The following is an 11,618-nucleotide window of genomic DNA, read 5'->3' on the forward strand; positions in this document are numbered from 1 at the left end:
CGCTGGTCGGTACGGACTCGGTGGGCCGAAGGGCCTGTTTCCGCGCTGTATCTCTAAACTAAGCTAAAGGTAAACTAATCTCCTTTGCCTTATTCCTCCATACCCTACACGCAAAGCTTGTACTCAAGGCTTGTATACACTGGAATTTAGAAGGATGAGGGGGGATCTTATTGAAACATATAAGATAATTAGGGGATTGGACACATTAGAGGCAGGAAACATGTTCCCCATGTTGGGGGAGTCCAGAACAAGGGGCCACAGTTTAAGAATAAGGGGTAGGCCATTTAGAACGGAGATGAGGAAGAACTTTTTCAGTCAGAGAGTGGTGAAGGTGTGGAATTCTCTGCCTCAGAAGGCAGTGGAGGCCAGTTCGTTGGATGCTTTCAAGAGAGAGCTGGATAGAGCTCTTAAGGATAGCGGAGTGAGGGGGTATGGGGAGAAGGCAGGAACGGGGTACTGATTGAGAGTGATCAGCCATGATCACATTGAATGGCGGTGCTGGCTCGAAGGGCTGAATGGCCTCCTCCTGCACCTATTGTCTGTTGTCTATTGTGAAACCGACAGATCTGTGGTTCAATAATGAGAATTCTCCCCTTCTTCTCTTGAAATAAAGTCATGACCACGTGAATGCCTCCTCTCCCTGGGCCTTCTGGTGACGGTGACTGCTCTTTGAATGGACTCCTTCATCCAGGTGCCTATGTGGGGAGCTCCCTCTGCTGTCTCGCATCAATATTAATCCCTAGGTTAACAAGCCTGAGTTAGGCACAAGGAACTGCAGATGCCGGAACCTTGAGCAAATCACAAAGTGCTGGAGGAACTCCAAGGACGTACAGATTTGTAGGTTAATTGGCTTGGTATAAATGTCAAATTGTCCCAAGTGTGTGTAGGGTATAGTGCTAGTGTGCGGGGATCGCTGGTCGGTGCGGACTCGGTGGGCTGAAGGGCCTGTTTCCATGCTGTAACCTAAACTAACCTAAACTCAGTCGGTCAGGCAGCATCTTTGGGGGGAACGGACAGATGACTTTTGGGGTCGAGAACCTTCTTAGGACATGGAGCGCAGAACGGTACAGCACAGGAACAGGCCCTTCGGCCCACAACGTCTGTGCCGAACATGGTGCCAAGACCAACTCTTAGCTGCCTGCAAGTGATCCATATCCCACCATTCCCTGCATATCCATGTGCCCATCCAAAAGCCCCTTAAACACCACTATCGTATCTGCCTCCACCGTCACCCCTGGAAGCACGTTCCACGCACCCACCACCCTCTGTGTAAAAAAGAGACCCTTTCATCAGACTTGCAGTGTAGGAAAAAAACTGCAGATGCTGGTTAAAATCGAAGGTAGACACACAATGCTGGAGTAACTCAGCGGGTCGGGCAGCATCTCTGGAGAGAAGGAATGGGTGACGTTTTCGGGTCGAGACCTTTCTTCAGACTGAAGAATGTGTTTTTCTCCGACACATTTTGCCGCTCCACTGCGGATTCTCCTCAAGGTATGTCAACTGTGAAGAAGTTCTCCTCCTCTCTCCGACGTTCAGTCCGAAGAAGGGTCTCTCCAGAGATGCTGCCCGACCCGCTGAGTTACTCCAGCATTGTGTGTCTACCATCGGACTTGCAGCGTCACTTTGTGTCAGCATCTGCAGTTCCTTTTAATCCCGCGTAATCATGGAGAGTTCGGTTTAGTGAGGGTGGGGGCTTGCGCTTCAGCCGATGGAAGGTGGCGTGATAGCCTGGCTGTCCTGGTGGCCAGGGTCCTGGGACCCACACCCACTGTCCACCCACTGGATGACCAGTGTCCTGGCATCAATACCCACTGCCCACCCACTGGATGACAAGTGGCCTGGCATCAATACCCACTGCCCACCCACTGGATGACCATTGCCCTGGCATCGTACCCACTGTCCACTCAGTCTGGATGACCATTGCCCTGGCATCGTACCCACTGTCCACTCACTGGATGACCAGTGTCCTGGCATCAATACCCACTGCCCACCCACTGGATGACCATTGCCCTGGCATCGTACCCACTGTCCACTCAGTCTGGATGACCAGTGGCCTGGCATCAATACCCACTGCCCACTCCCTGGATGACCAGTGGCCTGGTACCAACACCCACTGTCCACTCACTGGATGGCCAGTGGCCTGGCATCAATACCCACTGTCCACTCACTGGATGACCAGTGACCTGGGACCCACACCCACTGTCCACTCAGTCTGGATGACCATTGTCCTGGCCTCGTACCCACTGTCCACTCACTGGATGACCATTATCCTGGCCTCGTACCCACTGTCCACTCATTGGATGACCATTATCCTGGCCTCGTACCCACTGTCCACCCACTGGATGACCATTGTTTTGGCATTCTACCCACTGTCCACTCACTCTGCCCACTCTCTGGATCATTGGCCTGGCACGGATGCCCACTGTCCACAACAGCACGACCCATCTTTCACCAACACATTCTTGTTCATTGGCGACCCTTGGAATATCCTTAATTGGAATTTACTGAATTTTATCTTGCACTAAACGTTCCCGTTTACCTGTATGTGTACACTGTGGATGACTGAATTGCATTCATGAATGGCTCGTGCACATAAACCGATCAGCCAAAACATTATGACCACTGACAGGCGAAGTGAATAACATTGATTATCTTGTTACAATGGCACCTGTCAAGGGGTGGGATCTATTAGGCAGCAAGTGAACAGTCAGTTCTTGAAGTTGATGTGTTGGATGCAGGAGAAATGGGCAGGAGTAAAGACCTGGGTGACTTTGACAAGGGCCAAATTGTTATGGCCAGACGACTGGGTCAGAGCATCTCTGAAATGGCAAGGCTTGTGGGGTGCTCCCAGTCAGCAGTGGTGAGTACCTACCGACAGTGGTCCGAGGAGGGACAAACCACAAACCGGCGACAGACAGGGTGTTGGGCGCCCAAGGCTCATCGATGCGCGAGGGCAACGAAGGCTATCCCGTCTGGTCCAAACCGACAGAAGGTCGACTGTGGCACAAGTCACAGAAAATGTTAATGGTGGTCACGGGAGGAATGTGTCACAATACACAGTGCATCGCACCCTGCTGGTTTGGGAACAGCTCTGCCCAGGACAGGATGGCCCTGCAGAGAGTAGTGCGTTCGGCAGAACGCACCATGGGAACGACACTCGTCCCCCTGCAGGACCTATACATCAGGAGGTGCAGATCCAGAGCAAGCAAGATCATGAGGGACCCCTGCCACCCCAGCAACGGACTGTTCCAGATGCTACGGTCAGGCAAACGCCTCCGCTGTCACGCTGTGAAAACGGAGAGGATGAGATGGAGTTTCTTCTCACAGGCCATCAGGACTGTCAACTTTTATAACTCCAGAGACTAAATTTTTGTCTACACTATAGTAACTTATTAACTTTATTTATATGCTGTAACTGTAATTCTTTTTTGTGCACAACCCGCAGGCATTGCCACTTTCATTTCACTGCACATCGTGTATGTGTATGTGACAAATAAACTTGACTTGACTTGACTTGACTTGACTGCGTATGGGGCTGCACACGGAGGACCAACAGCATGTCAGGCAGCTGGTCGTAATGTTTTGGCTGATCGGTGTAGACTTCATATGGAGTAAACGTTATCCCCTTTATCCTCTATCCTAAATATTATTCTGTTTGTCCTGCGTCTGTACGCTGTGGACGGCCTGATTGTAATCATGTCCGGTCCACCGCTGACTGGATCGCGCGCAACAAGAAAGCGTTGCACTGTACCTCGCTGCACCTGACGATAAACTAAACAAAACTAAACAGTTCCACCAGTTGACCCTGGTGCTTGCTACAGACAATAGGTGCAGGAGGAGGCCATTCGGCCCTTCGAGCCAGCACCGCCATTCACCGTGATCATGGCTGATCATTCCCAATCAGTACCCCGTTCCTGCCTTCTCCCCATACCCCCTGACTCCGCTATCCTTAAGAGCTCTATCTAGCTCTCTCTTGAATGCATTCAGAGAATTGGCCTCCACTGCCTTCTGAGGCAGAGAATTCCACACCTTCACCACTCTCTGATTCAAAAAGTTTTTCCGCATCTCAGTTCTAAATGGCCTACCCCTTATTCTTAAACTGTGGCCCCTTGTTCTGGATTCCCCCAACATTGGGAACATGTTTCCTGCCTCTAACGTGTCCAACCCCTTAATAATCTTATACGTTTCAATAAGATCTCCTCTCATCCTTCTAAATTCCAGTGTATACAAGCCTAGTCGCTCCAGTCTTTCAACATATGACAGTCCCGCCATTCCGGGAATTAACCTAGTAAACCTTCGCTGCACGCCCTCAATAGCAAGAATATCCTTCCTCAAATTTGTAGACCAAAACTGCACACAGTACTCCAGGTGCGGTCTCACTGGGGCCCTGTACAACTGCAGAAGGACCTCTTTGCTCCTATACTCAACTCCTTTTGTTATGAAGGCCAACATTCCATTGGCTTTCTTCACTGCCTGCTGTACCTGCATGCTTCCTTTCAGTGACTGATGCACTTGGACACCCAGATCTCGTTGTACGCCCCCTGTTCCTAACTTGAAACCATTCAGATAATACTCTGCCTTCCTATTCTTACCACCAAAGTGCTGACCCTTAACCTTTGCCCTTTGGCAGATCCTCTACCTCCTGGGCGCCATGTTGCTGTCGATGGCTCTGCAGTTGGATCGGCATGGACTGTGGAACCTGTTGGGCCCAAGCCTGTTTGCACTCGGAGTCATGGCCATCGCCTGGGTAAGGAGACCGTCTAGAAACATAGATAGAAAATAGGTGCAGGAGGAGGCCATTCGGCCCTTCGAGCCAGTACTGCCATTCATTGTGATCATGGGCTGATCGTCCACAATCAGTAACCCGTGCCTGCCTTCTCCCCATATCCCTTGATTCCACTAGCCCCTCGAGCTCTACCTAACTCTCTTTTAAATTCATCCAGTGAATCGGCCTCCACTGCCTTCCGTGGCAGGGAATTCCACAAATTCACAACTCTCTGGGTGAAAACGTTCCTTCTCACCTTAGTTTTAAATGGCCTCCCCTTTATTCTTAGACTGTGTGGCCCCTGGTTCTGGACTCCCTCAACATTTGGAACATTTTTCCTGCTTCTAGCTTGTCGTCCTTTTAAAATTTTATACGATTCTATAAGATCCCCTCTCATCCTTCTAAACTCCAGTGAATACAAGCCCAGTCTTTCCAATCTTTCCTCAAATGACAGTCCCTCCATCCCGGGGATTAACCTGGTGAACCTACGCTGCACTGCCTCAATAGCAAGGATGTCCTTCCTCAAATTAGGAGACCAAAACTGCACACAGTACTCCAGGTGCGGTCTCACCAGGGCCCTGTACAACTGCAGAAGGACCTCTTTACTCCTCTACACAAATCCTCTGTGCCAAGGTATATGCCAAGGTTTGCGAGAATGAACTGGGATGATTGGGTTAACGTACGATGGGCGTTTGACAGCACTGGGCCTGTACTCGCTGGAGGTCAGCAGGATGAGAGGGGGACATCATTGAAACGTACAGAATAGTGAAAGGCCTGGATAGAGTGGATGTGGAGAGGATCATTGATCCACCAGTGGACCAGAGGCCACAGGACCAGAGGGCACAGCCTCAGAATAAAAGGACGTACCTTTAGAAAGGAGATGAGGAGGAATCTCTTTAGTCAGAGGGCGGTGAATCTGTGGAATTCATTGCCACAGAAGGCTGTGGAGGCCGAGTCAGTGGGTATTTTTAAAGTGGAGCTTGATAGGTTCTAGATTAGTACGGAAAGAAGGCATGATGTTTTTTAAGTGAAGATGAACAGATTCTTGATTAGTGCAGATGTCAGGGGTTATGGGGAGAAGGTGGGAGAATGGGGTTGAGAGGGAAAGATAGATCAGCCATGATTCATGAGAGGAATGCATCGGGTAGACGCACAGAGTCTCTTGCCCAGAGTAGGGGAATCGAGGGCCAGAGGGCGTAGGTTTAAGGTGAGGGGGGAACGATTTAATAGGAACCTGAAGGGTAACTTTTTCACGCAAAGGGTGGTGTGTGTATGAACGAGCTGCCGGCGGAGGGAGTTGAGGCAGGGACTATCGCAATGTTTAAGAAATATTTAGACAGGTACATGGATTGGACAGGTTTAGACGGATATGGGCCAAATGCAGGCAGGTGGGACTAGTGTAGATGGGACATTATTGGGCCGAAGGGCCTGTTTCCATGATGTAAGGCTCTAAGACTCTAAGTCAAAGACTTAGCGACTCCAAGATTGACTCTGTGAATCTATGACTTTAAAACTCTACGACTTTAAGATCCTGTCTCTGTGTCTTTGTGACGCTGTGACTCTGTGTTGTCTGTGTGTCTCTGTGTCCCTGTGTCCCTGTGTCTCTGTGTGTCTGTGACCCTGTGTCTCTGTGTTTCTGTGTCTCTGTCTCTGTGACTCTGTCTCCGTGTCTCCGTGTCTCTGTGTCCCTGTGTCTCTGTGTCTCCGTGTCTTCGTGTCTCCGTGTCTCCGTGTCTCCGTGTCCCTGTGACCCTGTGTCCCTGTGTCTCCGTGTCTCCGTGTCTCCGTGTCTCCGTGTCCCTGTGTCCCTGTGTCCCTGTGTCTCCGTGTCTCCGTGTCTCCGTGTCCCCGTGTCCCCGTGTCCCCGTGTCCCTGTGTCTCCGTGTCTCCGTGTCCCTGTGTCCCTGTGTCTCTGTGACCCTGTGTCCCTGTGTCCCTGTGTCCCTGTGTCCCTGTGTCCCTGTGTCCCTGTGTCCCTGTGTCTCTGTGTCTCCGTGTCTCCGTCTCTCCGTGTCTCCGTGTACCCGTGTCCCTGTGTCTCCGTGTCTCCGTGTCCCTGTGTCCCTGTGTCTCTGTGTCCCTGTGTCTCTGTGTCTCCGTGTCTCCGTGTCTCCGTGTCTCCGTGTCTCTGTGACTCCGTGTCTCCGTGTCTCCGTGTCCCCGTGTCTCTGTGACTCTGTGTCCCTGTGTCTCCGTGTCTCCGTGTCTCCGTGACTCCGTGACTCTGTGTCCCAGTGTCTCTGTGTCTTTGTGACTCTGTGTCCCTGTGTCTCTGTGTCCCTGTGTCTCTGTGTCCCTGTGTCTCTGTGTCCCTGTGTCTCTGTGTCTCTGTGACTCTGTGTCCCTGTGTCTCCGCGTCCCTGCGTCCCTGCGTCCCTGCGTCTCTGTGTCTCTGTGTCTCTGTGTCTCTGTGTCTCTGCGTCCCTGCGTCCCTGCATCTCTGTGTCTCTGTGTCTCTGTGTCTCTGTGACTCTGTGTCTCTGTGTCTCTGTGACCCTGTGTCTCTGTGTCTCTGTGTCTCTGTGTCTCTGTGTCCCTGTGTCTCTGTGTCCCTGTGACTCTGTGTCTCTGTGTCTCTGTGTCTCTGTGTCCCTGTGTCTCTGTGTCTCTGTGTCTCTGTGTCTCTGTGTCTCTGTGTCTCTGTGTCCCTGTGACTCTGTGTCTCTGTGTCTCTGTGTCTCTGTGTCCCTGTGTCTCTGTGTCTCTGTGTCTCTGTGTCTCTGTGTCTCTGTGTCCCTGTGTCCCTGTGTCTCTGTGTCTCTGTGTCTCTGTGTCTCTGTGACTGTGTTTGAATGGTGGTCACCTGATGGTGTGAGTGGCCTGATTGTGCTGCTGTGAGTGATGGCGTGCTGACCTCTCTTGCAGACGGTGCGGGCGATCCGTAGACGCCACTGTTACCCGCCCACCTGGAAGCGCTGGGTCTTCTACCTCTTCCCGGGCACCGTCATCGCCACCTCGGCCGTGGCGCTGTACGCCTTCGTGGAGACCGAGGGCAACTACTTCTACATCCACAGCATTTGGCACATGCTGATCGCCGGCAGCGTGGGCTTCCTGCTGCCCCCCAGCACGGGGTCCCAGCGCGGCGGGGCGGCGGGGACCAGACCCGCCGGGGCCGTGCCGCTGCCCAAGAAGAGGGGCTGCGGCTATCGGCTGTGCGTCAACGAGCACGAGGAGATGGGTCTGGTCGACCCGGGACCGGTGTCAGTCAACAGCATCTGCAACAGCTGATGTCTCCGTGGCCGGGAGAGGGCATTTCCTCAGGCGGACGGACGGGAGAGGAGGAGGAGGAGGAGGAGGAGGAGAGGCGGGGAGGAGGGGAGAGGAGCCGGCACTCTGTAAATAACTCAAACCTGGGCCGCCCCTCAACCCGTGACCACGGGACTACTCAATACCAGCTCTGCACGGACCTTCCCTGGACTGATCCAGGCGTTCGACTCTGGGAGGTCCAACGTGAGGTGAAAGAACGCAGTCACGGCCAAAACCTTCACCAGCATTGATGTCGAGATGGAACTTTGGGCGGGGGGGGGGTCCAAGTCCAGAACTCCCTGAAAGTGACCTCAGACGGCTGCGGAGGCCAAATCAACGGATGTTTCTTAAGGCAAAGATTGGCAGATTCTTTGATGAGTGCCAGGCCGCAACAGGGTCTTGGGGTCACGGGGTCTTGCGTTACAGAGCGTCAGAGCCGCAGAGAATGGGGTTGAGAGGGAAAGACAGATCGGCCATGTTTGACTGGCGGAGCGGGCCGAATGCGTCTAATTCTGCTCCTATAACTCATGAACTCAGGAACGCAAGTAGACGGAGCAGTGAAGAGGGGCGCACGGTTTGCTTGCCTTCGTCGGTCGGGGCATTGAGTACGAGAGCCGGGAAGACTCTTGATGCAGCTTTGTAGGACTTTGTAGTTCCGGTCGCCCCCGTTACAGGAAGGATGTGGAGGCTTGGGAGAGGGTTTACCAGAACGCTGCCTGGATTAGAGGGCGCAGGCCACAGGGAGAGCTTGGACGGACTCGGAACGCCGGAGGCCGAAGGGGAAAGCTGCCGTGGCTGCGCCCACCCTGTCACGGTTGGCACCTCTTGTCTTCCAGCTCACCCACCCCCCCCGCCCCTCCCCCCCCTCACCCAAGGGTGCTGAGACCAGGACGCTCTGAGATGGCGGGGGTGGGTGGGGTCGACCTTCTCAAGAAAGCAGTGTACAGAAAATACAAAGCAAAAGACGGAGTTCTTTGAATTCATTGGGGTTTTTTAAAATTTGAGAACTGAATGCCAGACTTCCTTTTAATGACCAGCCATCTGTGTTCACCCCCCCCACTTACGCGGCAAAAATAACCGCAGATGCTGCTAATCTGAAATAAAAACTTGGAGTGCTGAGAATGCTCGGGTGGTCAGACAGCATCTGTGGCGAGAGAGAGAGAGAGAGAGAGCGACAAAGTTAATGTTTTATAACGTGCAACCACACTATCTCATGGAAACTAGCTCACAAAGTTCAGGAAGGGGGGCAGGGTGGCTCGGCGGGTAGACCTACAGTGTCCGGGCCTACACAGCGCCGGAGACTCGGGTTCGATCCTGACTGCGGGTGCCGTCTGTACGGAGTTTGTACGTTCCAACCCGTGATCGCGTGGGTCTTCGCCGGGGGCTCCGGTTTCCTCCCGCACTCCAAAGACGTGCGTGTCCGTAGGTTAATTGGCTTTGGTAAGAATTGTGAATTGTCCGTAGGGTGTTGGGTAATGCCTGCCTGGGGGATCGCTGGTCGGCGCGGACTCGGAGGGCCGAAGGGCCTGTTGCTGCTCTGTATCTCTGAACTCAACTAAACTCAACCAAAACGTCGGTCAACATGGATGAGATGGGCCAAACGGCCTGTTTTCGTGCTGTATGATCCACAACTCTCTGGTTAACAACTGGCCAAGCATAATTAGCTCAGGTGTGTAGGAAAAAAAACCTCCAGATGCTAGATTAAATCGAAGGTAGTCACAAAATGCTGGAGTAACTCAGCGGGTCAGGCAGCATCTCAGGAGAGAAGGAATGGGTGACGTCACCTGTTCCTTCTCTCCCGAGATGCTGCCTGACCCGCTGAGTTACTCCAGCATTTTGTGTCGTCAGTCTGAAGAAGGGTCTTGACCCGAAACGTCACCCATTCCTTCTCTCCCGAGATGCTGCCTGACCCGCTGAGTTACTCCATCATTTTGGGTCTACCTATAATTAGCTCAGGATATTGGTGATCAACATGGATGAGTTGGGCAGAAGGGTCTCTTTCCGTGCTCTGTGACTCCATGACTCTAATGTCCTGGCATTCATTTTAGTTCAGTTTTACTTTACTTTGGAGATACAGCAGGGAAACAGGCCCTTTGACCCAACGAGTCCGCATCGAACAGTGATCACCCCATACACTAGCACTAGGGTTGCCAACTGTCCCGTATTAGCCAGGATATCCCATATTTTGGGCTACATTGGTTTCTCCCGTACGGGATCACCCTTGTCCCATATTAGGCCCGGGGGATGGTGTAGGCCCAGATGCTGTAGGTCTGGACACTGTAGCCCAGATGTTGTAGGTCCGGACGCTGTAGGCCCGAACGCTGTAGGCCCGAACGCTGTAGGCCCGGACAGTGTAGGCCCGGACAGTGTGGGCCCGGACATTGTAAACCCGGACAGTGTAGTCCCGGACAGTATAGGCCCGGACAGTGTAGGCCCGGACAGTGTAGGCCCGGACAGTGTAGGCCCGGACAGTGTGGGCCCGGACAGTGTAAACCCGGACAGTGTAGTCCCGGACAGTGTAGGCCCGGACAGTGTAGGCCCGGACACTGTAGGTCCAGACAGTGTAGGCCCGGACAGTCTAGGTCCAGAGGCCCGGGTGCCGCCTGACGGAGGTTGCCTAGCAACTCGCCTCCCGGCCCGGGCGGCCGCCATTGGTGGAGCGGGAGCACGTGACCGCTGGCTGGGTGAGGTCACGTGGTGCGCGGGGCGGTGACGTCACCTTGTCCCTTATTTGGGGTTGAGATCGTTGTCAACCCCTGACTAGCACTATCCTAGTGTTGGGTGTCTGGAACGTGTTGCCAGGGGTGGTAGTGGGAATGTGTGGTGGGGGCAGATACGAGAGTGGTATTTAAGATGCTTTTATAAAGAGTAGATCGGGTAAATGCACAGTCTTTTACCCAGAGTAACGGAATCAAAAACCAGAGGACACAGGTTTAAGGTGAAGGGGGCAAGATTTAAGAGGAATTTGAGGGGCAACTTTTTCTCACAGGGGGTGGTGGGTGTATGGAACAAGCTGCCAGATGAGGTACAGTAGTAGAGGCAGTTACTATAACAACATTTAAAAGACATTTGGATAAGAAAGGTTTAGATGCAGGCCTCTATTTCATGATTCCCCTACTCTGGGTAAAAGACTGTGAATTTACTCGATCTATTCCCCTCATGATCTCAAAACCTCTAGAAGATCACCCCCCATCATCCTGTGCTCCAAGGAATGGAGTCCTAGCCTGCCCAACCTCTCCCTCTGGCTCAATACTATCAACATTCAAAGCGGAAACTGCCTTTGGGTAAGGCCATGGAGGGATATGTCCAAAATAGAGAAGTGAGATGCCTGAAGAAGGGTCCCGACCCTTCCAAAGTCTCCACAGATGTTGCCTGACCCGCAGAGTTCCTCCAGTACTTTGTGTTTTGCTCAAGTTTCCGTCATCTGCAGTTTCTTGTGTCTACTATTTGTCCAAGTCCTGCGTGTGTGGGTGTGGGTGTGTGTGTGTGTGTATGCATACACACACACACACACACACACACACACACACACACACACTCACACACACACACATATCTATCTATATATATATATATATATATTATATATAGATAGATATGTGTGTGT

The 11,618-nt window shown here is 52.6% G+C and overlaps 1 protein-coding gene across 1 annotated transcript in view; it reads left to right on the forward strand.

Annotated features, from left to right (window-relative positions):
* The window catches only part of tmem8b (transmembrane protein 8B), an 88,347-nt gene extending 80,305 nt beyond the window's left edge, over positions 1-8,042 (forward strand). The window contains exons 13-14 of the mRNA XM_078430643.1: positions 4,631-4,747; positions 7,631-8,042. Coding sequence (XP_078286769.1) covers positions 4,631-4,747; positions 7,631-7,993 — 480 coding nt within the window. The 3' untranslated portion in view covers positions 7,994-8,042. The remainder of the gene's footprint in view (positions 1-4,630; positions 4,748-7,630) is intronic.
* The last annotated feature ends 3,576 nt before the right edge of the window (positions 8,043-11,618 follow it).

Source organism: Rhinoraja longicauda, chromosome 3 (genome assembly GCF_053455715.1).
Source record: "Rhinoraja longicauda isolate Sanriku21f chromosome 3, sRhiLon1.1, whole genome shotgun sequence".
NCBI classification, from domain to species: Eukaryota; Metazoa; Chordata; class Chondrichthyes; order Rajiformes; family Arhynchobatidae; genus Rhinoraja; species Rhinoraja longicauda.